The sequence below is a fragment of the Seriola aureovittata genome, chromosome 20 (assembly GCF_021018895.1).
Source record: "Seriola aureovittata isolate HTS-2021-v1 ecotype China chromosome 20, ASM2101889v1, whole genome shotgun sequence".
Lineage (NCBI taxonomy): Eukaryota > Metazoa > Chordata > Actinopteri > Carangiformes > Carangidae > Seriola > Seriola aureovittata.
The window spans coordinates 17119208-17139006 of NC_079383.1; the positions used below are offsets into that span (position 1 = coordinate 17119208).

At 42.4% G+C, this 19799-nt stretch overlaps 1 protein-coding gene across 2 annotated transcripts in view; it reads right to left on the bottom strand.

The window, feature by feature from the left end:
* Nucleotides 1-19799, bottom strand: part of fam49bb (family with sequence similarity 49 member Bb) — a 37848-nt gene that overhangs the window by 12530 nt on the left and 5519 nt on the right. The window contains exons 2-5 of one of the 2 annotated variants that reach the window (XM_056364808.1): nucleotides 15400-15495; nucleotides 4530-4612; nucleotides 3314-3435; nucleotides 55-160 (exon numbers count right to left, since the gene is read on the bottom strand). In XM_056364808.1, the coding sequence (XP_056220783.1) occupies nucleotides 55-160; nucleotides 3314-3435; nucleotides 4530-4602 (301 nt within the window). In that variant the 5' untranslated portion in view covers nucleotides 4603-4612; nucleotides 15400-15495. Of the gene's footprint in view, nucleotides 1-54; nucleotides 161-1298; nucleotides 1421-2514; nucleotides 2593-3313; nucleotides 3436-4529; nucleotides 4613-15399; nucleotides 15496-19799 lie in introns of those variants that run through there. The other variant, XM_056364807.1, reaches the window with a different exon arrangement.

Here is a 19799-nt window from a genome sequence, read left to right on the forward strand (position 1 = left end):
TTCCCCTGCCTATATGACAGTGTTCCTGTGGACAAAGCACAGGCAGATGCATACCTAATCTCTGGGAGAACTCATAGAACTTCTTCAGTCTCCCCACTAAGGGAACCACAGCCGCCCACGCCTGCTCCTGCAACGCCTCATCGCTTGGGTTCTGGATCGCCTGGAAACACCCAAAAAAAAAAAAGAAAAAAGACAATTAGTCAAAATGTGACAGAGAAAATGTTTTAAAGTCACAATAATATATTGCATAGGCATAAAAGTTCAGTTTAATAAAACTTAAGGCACCCATAACTCTGTATAGTGATCTATTAAACGGAGAACTGCATTGATTTTTTCGTGGCTCCTGTGGGAGCGGCACGAAATCTGGTAGATGTCCTCTTCATCTCCTTGAGTCAGAATCGGTTAGAGCCAGAAAGACGAACTTGTATCTCTGTAGCCCACTCCTCATCTCTGCTTGAGGCTGGCAGCTCGAGGCTACGTTAGCCACTACTAGCATAACGGGCTGAATCGCCAACTGAGATGCCTTGTGGGTAATGGAGGCAGCAGTTTTTGATAAGGAATTTTAAAAAGACAGTTTTTGTTTTCTGATGTTCGAAATCGATAAAAAAAAAAAAAAAAAAAAAAAAAAAAAAAAAAGAATTTTAACTGTCCTTCATGACCCTATAGGAATAGGAAAAGGAAATGTTATTTTCCTTCCACCTAAAAAAAAGGACATGAAAACATGTTTTCAATCTGTGGTCTTGAGCTTTCCATAAAATGTTTAATAATGTGCTGAGTTTTGAGGCTACAGAAGGCATTTGTCTGAAGCCTGTTGTTCCCAAAACCACCGTTATTCACTCTGGGTCAGTGTGAAGCCAACAATGGGATGCTAATACTTCTTCAGTTGGAAATTTAATAAAAATGTCTCCAGTGTCAGGCTTCATTTGTGGGTCAGGGCTTGTAAACAGACTGAGGCAAGGAATCAGAACTGATTTAATAATTTATGACAACCCTTGTGAATTATTCCCAGCAGTCGTCTCTTGTGAAGGTTATTCTTTTGACTTTTCTTAATCAAAGAAAGATCCACTGCTACACTATTTCAGATAGGATGGACTTTGCCAAGAGGGTGCAGTCAATTAGGAAAAACAATAATGCAACAATGCAGGAAACATCCAGACTACTCATGAGCCATGAGCTCTTAATAAGACCCCCTATGAACTACTGCAGCATCTCTTCACAGTGGGACGCAGCAGACTCTCCTCACTCTGCAGCAGCTCCGCGTGCTGTCAGTCGGGGGTGGATGTTTGTTAAAGGTGTACCTCTCTGATCTCCTGCCCCGCTCCCTTGTACGCCTGCAGCTCGTCCAGGATCCCTTTTGCATCCTTCAGCACTACGTCCACCTGGTCCCACACCTCTCGCTCTGCATCTGTGGGCTGGGCATCTGCAACAACAAGGTCAACAGGGCAAATCTGACTGGTATCTAGTCCGTATTCATACTGGCTCAATGTACAGCAAACACCAGCTCTAGGAAATCTATCGAATCCTCCGATATGATAGAAAGTTTAACATGCAACTTTCAATTATGTAAATGAAACTTCACAAAGCTTCCCATTTAGTTTCGACACCACCCACTTTTCCTGGCTGATAGGGAGGAAAATGGAGCGAGATAAGAGAAGAGAAATGAAAAGGGTTATGCGTAGCTTTTGTAACAGCTCTGGGTGTAGAGGCGGTTACGTCTCCGAGTTTTTATTTTGCCTTGAGAGAAGTGGCGATGAAGAGCTGCAACACTGTGAACCCTTTTCCACCACCTGAAGCAAGAACACCTTGCCAAGTGTGATGACTGTAAACTCCTGCTCCCGTGCAGAAGAAACACCTAAACCTCGGCTCATATTGGCAGCTACAGTATAGCAGCATATCTTTCAATTTTGCATTTGAATTTATTTTTGTTTACATTTGGTGTGAGCCCTTTTTGAGGTCATTTCAGCAAATAGCAGCTGTGCAAAAATGCAAATACAATCCTGAAAAAGTGGCTCATTTTGAGAAATCTTTACGATATTGAGCAATGTTGCATAAAAGATATTCTAGGTATGTAATTGCGAAGGTCTTTTTATATGAAAAAAATTACCTAGAAACAGTTGGATCAGTATGAGGCATTGTTTTCTCTAAAGGTATGATTGAGTCTCTGGGTTTGCCAAGTGTGAGGAGAATACTACAGTACAGGATCAAGCCGTGTTGAGGGGCCTTAGGCTACACAGCAGCTGAACTTAAGCGCTTTATATTTGAGAAGGGGGGCTCTGCTGCAACTCTGCCCTGATTGATATTCTGCACACACACCAGCGTGGAAGAGGCAGGTTGATGGAGAAGAGAAGAAGCTCTGGTGGTAGATTTGATTCCTTTTTGCCGCTGGGAGGAACATAGTGTAAAAGATAAGTGAGGGTGAAAAGACTTAAGAGTTTCAGAGTTGATAATGTTATGGTAAGATATTCATGTGATCAATATCAGAGGAGAGGGAGCAATTACTTCAGAAGAACTCACTTTCAAAATCGAGGAAAAAATTGGGCTCCTGTTCCAGATCTGTGCATGTCAAAACTTTCAGTAGGTTCCCCATGTTACGATACCTGTTGAGAGAAAAGAGCAAAGGAAAAAAAAAAAAATCAATAAAAAAAAAAAAAGAATTTTAACTGTCCTTCATGACCCTATAGGAATAGGAAAAGGAAATGTTATTTTCCTTCCACCTAAAAAAAAGGACATGAAAACATGTTTTCAATCTGTGGTCTTGAGCTTTCCATAAAATGTTTAATAATGTGCTGAGTTTTGAGGCTACAGAAGGCATTTGTCTGAAGCCTGTTGTTCCCAAAACCACCGTTATTCACTCTGGGTCAGTGTGAAGCCAACAATGGGATGCTAATACTTCTTCAGTTGGAAATTTAATAAAAATGTCTCCAGTGTCAGGCTTCATTTGTGGGTCAGGGCTTGTAAACAGACTGAGGCAAGGAATCAGAACTGATTTAATAATTTATGACAACCCTTGTGAATTATTCCCAGCAGTCGTCTCTTGTGAAGGTTATTCTTTTGACTTTTCTTAATCAAAGAAAGATCCACTGCTACACTATTTCAGATAGGATGGACTTTGCCAAGAGGGTGCAGTCAATTAGGAAAAACAATAATGCAACAATGCAGGAAACATCCAGACTACTCATGAGCCATGAGCTCTTAATAAGACCCCCTATGAACTACTGCAGCATCTCTTCACAGTGGGACGCAGCAGACTCTCCTCACTCTGCAGCAGCTCCGCGTGCTGTCAGTCGGGGGTGGATGTTTGTTAAAGGTGTACCTCTCTGATCTCCTGCCCCGCTCCCTTGTACGCCTGCAGCTCGTCCAGGATCCCTTTTGCATCCTTCAGCACTACGTCCACCTGGTCCCACACCTCTCGCTCTGCATCTGTGGGCTGGGCATCTGCAACAACAAGGTCAACAGGGCAAATCTGACTGGTATCTAGTCCGTATTCATACTGGCTCAATGTACAGCAAACACCAGCTCTAGGAAATCTATCGAATCCTCCGATATGATAGAAAGTTTAACATGCAACTTTCAATTATGTAAATGAAACTTCACAAAGCTTCCCATTTAGTTTCGACACCACCCACTTTTCCTGGCTGATAGGGAGGAAAATGGAGCGAGATAAGAGAAGAGAAATGAAAAGGGTTATGCGTAGCTTTTGTAACAGCTCTGGGTGTAGAGGCGGTTACGTCTCCGAGTTTTTATTTTGCCTTGAGAGAAGTGGCGATGAAGAGCTGCAACACTGTGAACCCTTTTCCACCACCTGAAGCAAGAACACCTTGCCAAGTGTGATGACTGTAAACTCCTGCTCCCGTGCAGAAGAAACACCTAAACCTCGGCTCATATTGGCAGCTACAGTATAGCAGCATATCTTTCAATTTTGCATTTGAATTTATTTTTGTTTACATTTGGTGTGAGCCCTTTTTGAGGTCATTTCAGCAAATAGCAGCTGTGCAAAAATGCAAATACAATCCTGAAAAAGTGTCTCATTTTGAGAAATCTTTACGATATTGAGCAATGTTGCATAAAAGATATTCTAGGTATGTAATTGCGAAGGTCTTTTAATATGAAAAAAATTACCTAGAAACAGTTGGATCAGTATGAGGCATTGTTTTCTCTAAAGGTATGATTGAGTCTCTGGGTTTGCCAAGTGTGAGGAGAATACTACAGTACAGGATCAAGCCGTGTTGAGGGGCCTTAGGCTACACAGCAGCTGAACTTAAGCGCTTTATATTTGAGAAGGGGGGCTCTGCTGCAACTCTGCCCTGATTGATATTCTGCACACACACCAGCGTGGAAGAGGCAGGTTGATGGAGAAGAGAAGAAGCTCTGGTGGTAGATTTGATTCCTTTTTGCCGCTGGGAGGAACATAGTGTAAAAGATAAGTGAGGGTGAAAAGACTTAAGAGTTTCAGAGTTGATAATGTTATGGTAAGATATTCATGTGATCAATATCAGAGGAGAGGGAGCAATTACTTCAGAAGAACTCACTTTCAAAATCGAGGAAAAAATTGGGCTCCTGTTCCAGATCTGTGCATGTCAAAACTTTCAGTAGGTTCCCCATGTTACGATACCTGTTGAGAGAAAAGAGCAAAGGAAAAAAAAAAAAAAATCAATAAAAAAAAAAAAGAAAGAAAACGAGTTCAGCAGGAAAGTGAGCAGGTGGTGATACACTACTGTATCCACCTCGCTCCCGCTCTGCTTCACTGCTCTGGTGCCTGTATGAATTCAGCGGTGCCCCAGATGTGCCCACTGCTCGCAGACACCAGCGCTCCCCTCGGACCCCCCTCAGTGGCGTGTTTCCTGTGCCCGGGCTCTCGCCAGCCAGATGTCAAACACAAAAAGTCCCAAAAATACAAAAACTCAGTTTGGGCTTTTTTTCTTCTTCTGCTTTGTTAAGTTTCTTCCCTGCAACCATAAGCATTCACAGGCAGTTGTATGCAAAGTAATCCATTTTACAAGCCTCCGCAGGGAAATCAAATATAATCTATGTTCACGTCTACACATGAAGATGTTTCCTGCACACAGTCGGACACATCCTATTAAACTTTTATAAAGAAAAGGATGTTGCCATGTAGAAACATAAGACGACCTGATTATGAAGTTTGTTGGCTGTATATGATTTAGTCTGCCATGCTTTGAAATTCACTTCATCTTCTCGGCAGACTCACGATGTCTTCAGGAAGTGCAGCGCAGCACCTTGGTCATGGGAGCTGAAACATTACATTAATATTTTACATACCTTAGCAAAAAACCTAAGCACCGACAGCACATGTGATACAGACACAAAGCCTTATCTGCAGCACAGGTGCGCAGAGCGCGCCGACGCAACGCAGCAGGATATATGATATAACAACATATGCATTGCATGAGTCATGTTAGACCATGTTTCATTCTGTGAAATTCAACTAGAGATTATGAGGCTGAAATGATCAAAGTAATTAATATGCAGTTATTGGGATGATTGATTCAGCATTTTAAGTCATTTTTCAAGCAAATATTGCTGCATGTGAAGGGTAAAGTAAAAGTACCTCAGAGTTGTACTTGAACAAAGAGACTATTTTGACGCACAGACCAGAAATGACTGTTGCACCACATCTGTATTAACAGTTTCTTGTCAAACTTTCACACTTTAAAACTTTCTAACTAGACTTTCATTACTGCTCAGCAGGTTCCAAGCTGAAAGTTGCTGTGTAATTGGCCCAACCACTGTGCTATATCACTCTTCAATTATCACAAATGCTTTGTTCCTATAAATTAAACAGTTTCTTCAAGTGATTAGCACGTTAAGGAGGAAGAAGACCACCGTTTTTGTTTCGTTTTATCTCAATATTTGTATTGCTGTTGCCGTTATGATTTTGTTCTCTCTTCTGATGCAATCTAATATCGGTTGCTTAATTCTCCATCAGTGCTTTATTAACACTGAATGCTGTTTATGTTGTAACAAAAGAGTTCAGTTGAAGTTCAAGGATATTAATGGTGATTTTGAAGGGTACATTGAGGGTTAATGGTTGGTATAGAGTTTGGTTTGGAAGGATTAGAAATGATAGGCTCACCTCTTTGCTGATTTAATACTAGTATCATGTAACCTTTGTCTTTTTAGTTTTGTGAGCTAATTAAAACAAAAGGAGGAGGATGATGACTGAGGAGGAGAGAAGAGGATGACTGGTGTGTCCAAGCTTTGGGAGACACACTGACTTCATAGCTTTCCTGCTCAGACATACACACCACTACTCCACACACGTATACCATATAGCTTATATACACAACGTACTACACATCAGCTGAGAGCTGCGTAATCAGAAGCGACAGCCTCTCACGGATCCCTGCTCCGTCGTTCCTCTGACTCCTAGAAAGCACAGAGCCGATCCTTCTCAGAAGCAGAGGTCAACAGACATATGACAAGTCAAAGATCTGTGGCAGGTTTGTAAGAGTGGCGGGCTCCATCAGCGGAGACAGATTCAACCCTTGGTGACGGAGCGGAGACAGGCAGGATGCACTCTGGGAGGGCGGAAGCAGGGTGGACGCAGGACAGTGACAAAGTTATACTTCGACAGGCAGATGTCAGCCGAGATGAGTGACAGGTGAAAAGCCAAAGTGACTGAGTGAGGGCTAGTGGCGACGGGGTAAATCATGCCAACGCAAGTAATGCTGGGAGACAGGGAGGTGCTGCAACAGAGCATACTACACACTCAGCAGTCGGGAGAGGAGGGTTAAATGGAGTGGTTTTAAAATGCATGAGGTGCAGGTGCATGAGGGAGAGGTTTGCATCGTTCATGCATCTCAAAAACATAGTTCTGGGTCAGGCCCGCGTTTTATTTTTTGTTACAAAGAAAATATTAGTGATAAATATTATATACATTTTTACACGACTGTTAAATTTGAGGGGAAATCAGATTTTAGACATTTTATCCTGATAATCCACTGACGCTTAACAAACCACCTCAAGGTCAAAAGGAACAAGCAAGTTCACTCTGTCTCATAACAGTGAGTCAAGCTGAAGGAAAGACAGATCACAACTTTTCTGTATTTTTTGCCTTTTTATAATAATAATAATAATAATAATAATAATAATAATAATAATAAAAAGTTAATTGAAAAGTGAATCAGCCAATTCATTGATGATTAAATAATAATTAACTGCAGTCCCTCTACTAACGAATGTGTCGAATATTTGGTGAGTATTTAACTTTTGTTTTTCATCTACACCTGATACAGTTTCACTCCGGTTTATCCTGCAGGACAGTTTTTTTTAAACTGTGCACACTTCTTTCTTTTCTTTTTTTTTTTTTTTTTTACTTTCACTTATTTCAACCGTTCGTCAAGAGTCGAACCCAGTGACCACCTGCAAAGACCCACCTGCCTTGTCCAGCCTCGTCGTATAACCCTCCACTAATGTGACCTGAATGTCTGACGGTGCCAGCGCTGGCACCTCACTGGCTGTCGGAAAGCAGCACCCACTCCAGCATCAGGAGGGATGAGAGCTGTCACTGTCCTCACCCTGCTGGATGATGTGGGCACTGCCCATCATCGCCAGGCCTCAGCTGGTCCTCTACTGCCACCTTTCAGCCTCCCTGAGACTGAGGATGGCCGGCTGGCCGGCCGGCAGAGCTGCCAGGGCTCACAGTGCTTCGACGCAAGCACTGGCAGCCTTGTGGGCCCTGCGCTACCCTCGTGTGCTGTTTGAAATGAGGTCATTTTAAGGACAGGGATTTGCGTGGCTGCTTTTTAAAGTCTGCCAAAGAACGTTAAAGTGTTCTAGCATTTTGCAGCTTTTTATATCTCACTCTTCCACTCAAAGTGCAGCCTGAGAATCATTTATTACATAAACATGAACCAACACTGACTTTGTAGCTTATATGGACTTTCTACGACGACAACCCTCCCATTAGAGATAAATTTTAGCCAATATAAGTTACTGTGTGCAAACTGGTCGCTTAGTGGTGGTGTAGTAAGACAAGAGAAATGCTGGCTGAGAGTAAAAATACAGTATCAGAGAGCGATTGAGGAATTGAAGCCCCCCCTCCCTCCTCAGTGGCTGTAGTAATACCCAATAGTGCTGGCATGACCTGGGCACCACAGAGAGCGCGACGACAGCCTTGTTGTTGTTTTGAACCCCCCCACTGAGCCATCGCGTGCTTGCAGCAAGGGAGGGAGGGCTGCTTCTAAGGCCAGGGGCAGAATCTGACAAGCAGGAGCCCGCACAGCTCTCCTATTGGCTGAGCTGATCTACCCAACAGCTCACTGTATCCATGGAGTCAAAAAAAATTTGGTGCCATTGAAAACATTGCAGCAGCCAATCAGAGGGAAGCTCCGGGTGAGGAGCGAGTACAGTAGTAGTAGGACTTGAAAGCACATGAATATATTAATACAGATGAGGTAATGCGCCAAAAACAGCGGATTAGCAGTGGAGTGAAGAGAAATATTTAATTCCACTACTGAGCACTTTGTGATTTAATGTGATTTGATTTTTTTATGTGCAGCTCAGCAAAATCACATTGTTATGACCAGATTTTTTGGGGGTTTTTTTTGGGAGAAAATATTGCAAAATCAGTACAGTGATGAATATGAACAAAAGGCAAATATAATGATATATGTTGTCACTTTACTATGACTGAAAAATACCAATAAAATGTTAAAAATGTTGGATATATAAACAGTGCAAATCCACACACCAAGTATTGCAGATGGTGCAGGAGCGGTTGAAGCTTATTTTGGTAAAGACACCCAAAACAGTGCCACGCCCATGCAGCAGCCTGACCTCTGGATGGCACTGCCTTTTAACGTCTCCCAGCTCTGTGTCTCCCCTTTAATAGGCACACAGAAGAAGCAGGGCACACAGCTGAAACCAAGCACTGCGGCAGCGTCCTACAAGAACGACTCGGGGGGTGATGGCTGTGCTAATGTGAGGGAGGGATAGTGCTGACATTCCACTACTCGGCTGCAGCATGAGGATCCACGTGCCCTGCTGCTTTACTATGGAAGAAAAACAACGCCCTCCCCTCCCCTCCCCACCCCACCCCTCCCCTCCCCGGCCGCGCGCAGACACAGCACGGATCGTCACGTGGGCTCCGCCGTGGAGAAGCTGCGAGCTTGCCTGGGGTGTGGAGGGGGGGATGGGGAGAGACAGTAGAGAGTGTGTGTTTATGTCTGTAATAATGTGGGTCTGGAAAGGGAAATGCGTGGCTCATATTTGTCTCTGTATGACATTTAAATAAAACTAATAATAATTTTTAAACAAAAAAAATAAAATAAAACAGTAATGTTGGTAAGGATGTGCGCTGAATATTAGTGCGTGTGTGGAAGAGGAGGGATTTGAAGCGTCACACTGCGGCAGAGGCGGGCACAGCGAGGCAGCTTTAAACTTGACCTAGATTCCCCGGGTGACATGCCACATCGCATTAGCCCACTCGGCCAGACCTGGACCCGCTGGAGCTCGCTGACACTGGCCCGTTTCGACAGGCAGAAAATGGGGGAGCACTTCCCAAATGGGGACTGGCATGCGTCCCCCAACTCCCTCAATCCTCCTCCCCCACTCAACTTCTCCTCACCCTCCCCGACCATCTCATGCCAATTCAACCCAGCTGACTAAAAATGGCTTAGGGGGCACATGGTGAACAGGAAAGTGGGCGGGGGTAGAGGGGGGTGTCTGCCATTTGTTTGTTTATGGGGGTGAACTCGATTACCTCGTAGCCACGCCTCTGTATTATTGCACCCGGGTAAACATCAGCTAATGCCCCCCTCACCCAGATTCTGTCAAATCAAAACAAACCTACAGGAGGATTGAATCATTACGACTGTCGGAGATATTTGAAGTGAAATCCACTATCAGAGGTTTCATCTTACTCCTGCAACCACACAGGCGGCTAAAAATATTCCCTCTCTTAAAAAAAAAAAAAAAAAAAAAAAACACAACAACAACTCCTACAAAAGCTTCCTGCTTCACATCACTGCAGCCGCGGTGAACTCAATCAGCATGAATGGAAATGAACCCATGAAACCGGCAGTTTGTCCACAGAAGCAGATCAGAAAGGAGGATGAAAGTGGGAGCGCCTCATCTTCGGCTAAGCCCCTCTCTTTGGACGGCACCTGATGAAAGTTGGAAACCATGGCAACAGGCACATACACAAGAGTCAGCTAAAACGCTGGCTCCATTGAAATCAAGCTCTATGAAGAGGCTCTTAGTGCCACTCTTCAGTCACACCAATAAAACTCTTTACACCATCAAAACACACAGAGAGATACCAACAGCCTGAATGGGGTTAATTTTAGATCAATGCATTTAACCGCTAAAAAAGGCTTATTGGCTTCTACATGGACGCCGTAAGGGCCTTTATGATGCTTCATATTCACAAACGGCTGGAGATATTTTGTGACAGATATATTCAAGGAGTCCTAAGAGCTGTGAAACCAGACTATGATGTTTGTAGTAAACGCCACACCAAATTCAGCACTTTGATTCTCCTCTGCATCCGCTGAACATCTGCTTCAGAAGGAAGCCCTCCCCACCCTGCCCTTGAGAGTCCTCCAACTCCTTTCTAGGATGTGTTGGGAAATCATTAGGGGGGGGGGGGTATATTGACTCACTGTCGCAGGTCTAAGCAGCACCTCCCTTGGGGCAGCTGCCTCCTAAACCCATTCACACACAGATCTCCCATTCTTCTGCTAAAAACAGCTCCGAACCATCATTACTCGACTGACCTTCTGACTGTGACTCACCAACATCACTGCATCCGAAAGTCTGGTTCGTTCAACATGCAGAGAGACTTCTTTACAATTCTGTGTGAACACAAATTAAAGCCTCGATTTGAATTGAAGAGATACAGTTGAGCATCACTTTAACTTCTTCTTTCTCCTGCATAATATTACCCTAACAGGATTTTGGGTGGGGCACGGTGGAGATTTTGGAGGGATGATGACTGTCAGATTGAGGAGTACCAGGCGATTTCATTCAGTAAGAGATGAGTGCCATCTGGAGGATGGAAACAGTTGTGCACGGATGGTAAGGAAGACCACTCCCAAACTTTACACCATCACACACCAGCTTCAGGGATGCTTATGCTTAAACATACAAACACAAGTGACAGGTCAAAGCACTTACAGTGACTTGTTGCTGTAAAAAAAATTAATAAATAAATAAATTTGCAGCAGATAATTGCAAAGATTAGAAATTTCTGACTCTAGTAACATGCCAGTTCCCTGGCATGAAGATGACTGACACGAGAGCACCATCTAGTGTTGCAAGGGAGGAATCACATTTTTTTCTTTTAAAAAAAAGGCACAAAGTTCAAATAACATTTCTCTAGACTAAATGTTAATTCCATGTTACATGCCAGTGTGCCACATATCAAGTCTGTCCAACATGTACTCCTGCAGAGGAATGACAGCAGCCCGGCGTTCTCAAGGAAACCTCGGCAGGAAGTTACAGTGTCAGCCCTCCAGTGGTATAAATAATAGATAGCTGAGGCTTTTAGCTGACATTACAAGCCACTCCATATATTACATCCACTTAGACATATCATCTCAAATTACATATGCAGCGGGTGAGGCTGAAGGGCGACGGGAGCGTCTTCCATATGCTGACTCAAGGGTGGAGCAAGTGATATTTCCATTTAATAACAGACTTGTGACCATATCTTCTCATAGGATAACTGCTTAAACGGGCCAAAAAGACTATTTTTGTTTTGCACCGTATCCAAAACAAAATTCAGTGCAAAGTTATTAAAAAGGAGAAACTGAAATATCACATTGACATGAGTATTCAGACCCTTTACTCAGTACTTAGTTGAAACACCTGTGGCGGCAACTACAGCCTCAAGTCTTCTTGGGTATGGTGTGACAAGCTTTTTGCACATCTGGAATTTGGGGATGTTCTGCTCCTCTATAGATCCTCTCAAGCTCTGTCAGGTTGGACGGGGACTGTCGGTGAACAGGTCTCTCTAGAGATGTTCCATTGGGGGGTCTGGCTGGGCCACTCGAGGACATTCACAGAGTTCTCTTTAAGCCTTTCCTGTGTTCTTAGAGTCATTGTCCTGTAGGAAGGTGAACCCCCAAGCCTAGTCTGAGGTCCTGAGTGCTCTGGACCAGGTTCTCATGAAGGATATCCCTGTACTTTGCTCCAGCCCTCTAGGAAGGGTCCTGGTTGTTCCAAACTTCTTCCATTTAAGAATTATGGAGGCCACTGTGCTCTTGGGAACTTTTAATGCAGCAGAAATCTTTTTTTTGTAGCCCCTGATCGGTGCCCCGACACAATCCTGTCTCTAAGCTCTGCAGGCAGTTCCTTCCTCCTCGTGGCTTTGGATTTTGCTTTGATATGCATTGTCAGCGGTGAGACCTTATAAAGACAGCTGTGTGCCTTCCAAAATCATGTCCAATCAACTGAATTTACCATAAGTCTGGATACTTATGTCAATTCAGTTTTTACTTTTTAATAAATTTGCAAAAACTTTGCAAAATTCCGTTTTGCCTCATCATTGTGGGACTTGAGTGTCGATGGATAAAGGAAAAAATGAATATAAATTGATTTTAGCATGAGGTTGCAAAATAACAAAATGTGAAAAAAAGTGAAGGGGTCTGAATACTTTCTGAATGCACTGCATATTTTCTGTTCACAAGTATAACATTACTAGGCTCCACCAGCTGAGGGCAGCATTGACCCAAATATGATCCTAGCAACAGGAGAGCTAAGAAAAGCGTCACCTCAGGCTGCTATACCACACCTCCCCCTGGCTTAGAGGCTAATCCATCCTGTATATATTCACACAAAACTCAGCCTGCTGCATTAACTCAGCTCCATTCTCCATTTATAATGCAATACATCTTACGCTCCTCTGTATCGCCACAGGGTTGTGTACTGCATGCTAACTTAAATAGCTTGCCATTCAGGCTATTTTAGTGAATGGATTTGAGTGTTATTAGGGCACCACAGCAGCTTGGTGTTAGCCTATACACACACACATACAACAGCTTTCTCATGGGGATACACTGACTTAGTGATCCTATATATGAACCACCTGAGGCTTAGCTGTCAAAACAACGCAGCATTCCAGCACCAGAGCTTAGCCAATGTTGTGTCATGGTAACAATCTCCAGCGGGGAAAATACAAAAGGGATGGGCAGATATGCAATCAGGGGAAATGATGGGAGGTGTAATAGGGTGAGGTGAGATCAAGAAGAAAAATAGTTCCTTTTGCTGCGAAGGGAAACGTGAACAGGAAACATGAGTAAATCACTTGCTTAGAAACAAAATGAAACCTGCACTGAAACTACACATTAATAAAACATTCTGCTCTGAAACTAAGAAAAGCACACAAAAGGTCAACAACACAGAAATGAAACAAGATTAAAATACGCAACATGTGATCGTGCGAGATGTGGCCAGTTTCATGTCAGAGCTGCCAGGTTGTCGTGTGAGCTGTGACCCTGCGCCCTGTAGTTACAAAAGCACACAGGCCTTGGGGGGGCGGGGGGGACAGGAAGCCGGGAGCACCTACATTACTCTGCTCCCTTTTATGGTCCACAATGCACTTCATTTCCTGAGCCAGCATTACACATACTCCCACAGCATGGCACATTAAGACTATAATAGGTATAGGTGCACCACACGAGGTCTTACATAATGACATCTCTGTACAGGTGCTAAAAATGTTTAAACCTCAGTGATAAAAGGCAAAGATTTTGAGTCAATTGCCAATTGAGTTGTTATTTTCATTTTATTAATACAGGCCATTACATGAGAAGTTAACCTCACCTTGAAAACCAAAAAAATAGGTTAAATTTAGCAGCAAGATTTTCAAAATAAAAGAAAGCGTCAGTTTTCGAATTGCATTTCTACAGTTTTTATAATGATTTTATTTATTAAGCAAATGGATAAGTTCCCATTCAAGTTTTTTCTTTGTTAAAATTCAGACTGTAGGAGGTGAAAAGATACAGGAGGGACAGGATTTGATTCTGCACAGGCTGGGGAACATTGTCCATGAAGAGCAATGTAATGTCAAGCCAATGTTAAGCCATTGTAATGTCCATAGTTACAATTTTTTCCCCTAAAATGTGATGTGGATCTTTTTCTTTTTTATAGTCAGTCATTTTCAAAGCTCTGGACCGAATGTATATGAGGTGAAAAGTACAGCATTTAACCTGTACTTGGATATCATTCATTCAAACAGAATTTGAATTAACAGCAAAGTAATTGAGACAACAGTTATACAAGTTTTCCAACCACCTATAGTGAGCCCATATCAGCATGGAAAACACCATCAGTGGAAAGAAAACAAAGCAACTGACTCAACAGCCATTTAGAGAAATGCCTCCATTGATTCAAAGTCCTTCAGTGTGCACCACGACCTAAATTACTTTAGAAACAATAGGAAAAATTCGGGCGCACAAACATGAGTGACGTTGGGTATGTTGCCCATTAATCTCAATAGCCTGCTTTTCAAGCACTGCGGTCAATTCAAATTAGGATCAGATATGAAACAGACATAAACAGACATACAAACAAATAACTGTAGATGGTAATCTGGAATGCAGAATGAAAGCTTACAGCATGAAAAATAGTCTAAGGGTCATATTTGCATTGGTGAATCAAATACAGACATGCAACTCATGGACTTGGAAAGAGGAATTAAATGATAAGATCACATTTAGCAGTCACGCTGGCTGTGAAGAGATCGCTTCCCAACACTATTCCAGTATAACAGATGGGCGACAAAATCCACAGTCTAATGTATGGACGTGGATAAAGCTGCATGTAAAGGTAATATGACGCTTCAGCATATTATGTGTGTATCATCCAAACATACAGTCTTTTTATTCCCTCTTACTGTATTAAAACATGTATTTGGAGGGTATATAAAGCTGCAGCTGCTGAAGCTTCAAATTGGCTTTTGCTGAACTATGAAACGCACTGTTGCGCAGAACAAGGACTGCAGACTCTGTCCCCCATCACCTACATCAGACCTGCATTAAGTAGGGACTTCTTCACGGCCAGTATGGACACTCTTGAACCGATCTAGAGTTGAAACAATTCGTCGACTAATCAAGTAGCTGATCAACAGGAAATTAATAATCAACAATTTCAATAGTAGATTAATTGATCAGGTAATTTTTTTCAGAAAAAAGATTAATATTACTCAGTTGTAACTCCTCAGTTGTGAGGGTTGCACCTGCATTTCTTTGTCCAGTCTTATAGTAATTCAAACATCTCTAGGATTTGGACACTAAATACACCACACAGTTAATAGATCATATGAAACAATAATCTGCAGATCACTCAGCAATAAAAATAGGTGTAGCCCTGAACCAATCATTTAAAGGCAAACTTTCCCCAGGCTTACAGGTGAGACGTGGCACACGGACTTACCAGCAGTGGAACTGTGTGTGTGACTATCAGTCAGGAGCAGGGAGGCCCGGCCTGGTAGGTGGCCCCGGGTCACAGTCCTCCAGCAGAGGTCAGCCTCTGAAACACAGGTCGACAGTCACACGCAACGTCAAAAATTAAACTATCAGATAAGATTCAACAAATCGAGGGCCTGAAAAATTCACACCAACAGCTCGAGATTTGTGGCATTTAGTAGAATACCTGAAGGACTTTTTTTTCTAGTGCATTTTCAATGGAGCAAATGGCACTTTGTTGGACAACACTACTGGTGCACACTGGTTACACCCATTGCAAAAGGCTACATGTCATTTTGGTTCCCTTTTACTTTCTGTAATAACTCACTAAAGTCAAACAAAAAGGAAATATAACTTTACCAGAGATGAAACAGTTACCGTGTTGAGGATGCAATAACAGGGTTGTTCTTATGTCCTACTGTACCTTCTTTGTGAAATATGGGCTGACAGCTAACAAGAGGTTTTAAAAAACATGGAACATAAAAAAAAAAAAAAAAAAAAAGAAAAAACACACCACTTCCTATTGTGCAACACTTCCTCTGATTCACTTCAGGTTTTTCTACAAGCCTCCCTGCTTCCTCCTGTATGAGCGCCACGACTTAATTCACTCCAGCTCCAGCAGCTCACGTTCATGTCTTTTGATTTGAAAAGAAAACCAATGCAAAGTGCTAACTGAATAGGCAATATAACGGTTATCCATTTGTGATCAAAATATTTTAATCTTACAAAACACCTTTCAAATGCCAGCCCGACCAAAGTAAGACAGCAGTCACCTCAGAGCTCTCAACACAGTCTCTGTAAGCCACAAGCTCATGTCACAAGTTGTGCAGCCCTAATTGAGAATACAAGCTCAGTAGACTGTGAGACCATTAGGACCAAGGCACTCCTCAGTTCACCAGCCTGCATACAAATGCACGGCAATAGCGGCGGTGTTGGTCATGCATGAATGTGATCAGACTTCAAACCCTGAAACTTCAAACCCATGAGAATGGTGAGAGCTGAGGGAGAGTCGGACGAAGGGGAAGCAGATATGATCGAATACGACGCGGTGAAAAGGGCAAGCTACAGAAATAAAAGCAAGAGTGGACTCAATTCTGAAATAATAAATAAATAAATAAATAAAAAAAACATCCCTCTGAACCTGAAAAGTTAGGTGTGACAGCCTCTTTTCTTATCCCTCAGTCCGTCAGAGGCTTTCCTTCATGCAAACTCACGGCGACCTGCTCTTAATCCAAAAGAGCCGACGTGTCACAGGGGAAATTCTGAGTGACATCTGTGGCTCGCGACATCATGGGAGTCGGCCCTGCATCATGCCTACAGCTGGAGGGCACAGCATACGGCCGAATCACCACCCCAAATAAGCACATGAGGTTATAGAGGTTAATGTTAGACCTACAGTATGTGAAGCAGTGCTTTAGGATTTCTAATGATATATATATATATATATATATATATATTTTTTTATTTTTTTTATTTTTTTATTAAAAAGGAAACAGGATGATTAGAACAACAGAGAACCGGCCTTGCTTCTATTATATGATGCAAACAGTTGATCATTTTGGTCTGCCGATGGCGCTAGAATAAATCACCAAAGTTATTACTAATCATCCTGACAGGGACATGAACGCATGAATGCCATGACGGTCAATACAATAGCTGTTAAGACATTTCACTGACCACAAATATGAACCTCATGATGGGGGCTAGAGGAAAAGTCATGGGATCACCAAAGTTATTAACATACATCCTCAGGGGACAATGAATGCACAGCAATTCACTGAATAGTGGTTGATATATTTCAGTGTTGCACCAGCTGACAGACACCGTCATCCCTGCAGCTAACACAATAAATTTGAGGCTACCTGAGCCTCCATCTTGTCTGTTATTCTTTTCCTCCATCCGTTATAAATGTTTAATTAAACTGTTAACTAGACTGTGGCAAATGGATCACAATTCAAACCACCAATGTTCTTTTGAGGTTTATGGCTCATACTGTATAATATAGGACCACTGTCATTTACTGCAGCGGTGATGTGGGAACGGACCCACATGATGAGCTCATTCAAGTGTGTGCGCATGTGTGTGTGTGTGTGTGTGTGTGTAGTGATTCAACTTTGCTCATCCCTCCAAGCAACAATAAAATCCAGGCTATCAGGGGAAAAAAAAACGACATCACAGTTAACCAGTGTAAGTGCTCAGTGTTTCAAATACCTCGCAGGCGTCTATTTGTCACGTGACAAGTTCTTTGTCCTGAAAACTTGAAAGAAGTCACTTAAATAAAAGACCAAGTCGGGGAAACAGAAGATGAATGGCAGCAGGGTGTTTAGGTTAAGAAATGAGAAATTCAAAAAATGCATAAATCAGAAACCAGAACCTCAGTAAATTCCACACAGTTCACCGACAGGAGCGGTCTGATATTGCTTGATTCCCACAGGATCAGAGGCAATAAAACCAACGCTGCACAGCGTATTTGCTCTGAACTAAATGCTCACTTCCTGCTGTTTCAAATACTTATTTCCTTGTTTTGATTTGTCACTTCCAGAGAAGTGGACAGTGGCTCCATACCCAAAGTGGATGTGAAAATGTTGTGGTCAAGAATTGTCTTATGAGGCTGAAACGTCACTACATCTCCAGTTTTTAAAAAAGGAGCAATAATGATGAAGTCAACATACATATACGCATATATGTTTGTTGGCGTTTCATTTGTTACACCACACGAAGGGATCGATAAATTGTGGGTCAACATGTGTGGGCCTGCTGCAGACTGTGTGGTACGGACAGAAAAACAAGTGCTGAATCCGTCTATAGACCAGAGCACAGAGAAGATCAATAGGATCTATATGTGGAGCCTGTCCATTTGTCACGCACATGGATAAACATGAGTTATTATATATATATCTGAATGTATTTCACATGGTTCAGTCCCAGTGCGGCGCAGTGCAGTCCATTTAGTAGCTGTGCTGCAGCTCTCTATCACGTCGCGTCATCTTCCTCAGCAGATGATGTTATCCAGTTTTGACTGTAGATGCTCCATTTTCTAAAGCAGTTTATGAATGTTTCGTCCATGCTGGCTTAAAATTGACTTTTTCCCGGTGAGGCCAATTTTGTCGACGACTGTTTCCGCAGTCGAGAATGATTTTTTAAAAACGTAACTTTTAAGGCCACGAGGATGAGAAGTCCTTGAAGCGCCCGGAAACATGGAAATTTGAACATCTACAATTAAATGACAACTAGGTAGAGGAAGACTCTGTGATGCAATCGAAAGCCTCAGAACTGCTACTAAATGGACCTTGTAGTGAGACTGCTGAGTCCATTTAAAGCACTAATTAATCTGATATGAGTGTCCATGACATATACTGTACATCTGTAGTGTGTGTGTGTGTGTGTGTGTGTGTGTGTGTGAGTGATGAAGAATTGAGCACACAATTGAAACATGTGGCACTTGAAACGAAAATCAGCGCTTGTGGTGTTGGTTTCGACACCACTGAATAAAACTTCCATTAAAACTCAAGTTGCCATGACAACTTGTACTCCCCTCTCCCTACTGGTGAGCGAGAGCTGAGGAGGGATATCGACTGAAGGTGCTGAAAGCCAACAGAGCACAGTGGAGCCTCTGTGGAAAATCATTTCATTAAGAAAACTCCCACAGCTCAGTTACATGGACTGGAGATGCTCCAACCGAAATGTCACGACAAATGACTTGTGGAGCGCTCGTTCCTCTCCGCTGGATTCTGACAGGGTTTGCATCACGTCAGGCAATTACAGCCCAGCAGAGAGTGGAATAGAGGTCTATTATTAGTATTACTGCCATTTTTATTATTATAATCACTAGGAGCTTTTGTAAGGAGCAACGTAGAGTCTTCCAACACCAACAATACAAAGTGCAGTGCAAAGTGTGTTTGACAAATAGATAAAAACATTTTCACATGGAGGAGAAAAAGCAAATGAGCTATTCATTATGCATTTGGATATTAATCTTAAATTAACTAGGGCTGCAGTTAGCATTGATTAAACTGTTGATTATTTGTTTGATTAAATCAATAAAATGTCAGAAGAAGATGAAAATGTCCAAGGTGACATCTTCATATCAACAGTCCAAATCCCAAAGATAGTCTGTATGCTTTAAACTATATAAAAAAATAAATAAAAATTGTTGCTGATAATTTTCCATCGATAAACTAACCACTGCAGCTCTTCTGAAAAATAAAAACCACTAACAAAAAGCCCTATGTGCTCTACAACAGCTTTGTCCAAAAGAGGAACGTAACCATTTATCACTACAGTAAACATCTCAAGGACACACACCTCTATGACTCAAATATATCAGGATGTGAAATTCTCAAAGGGTCTAGACTTGGTTGTATATGA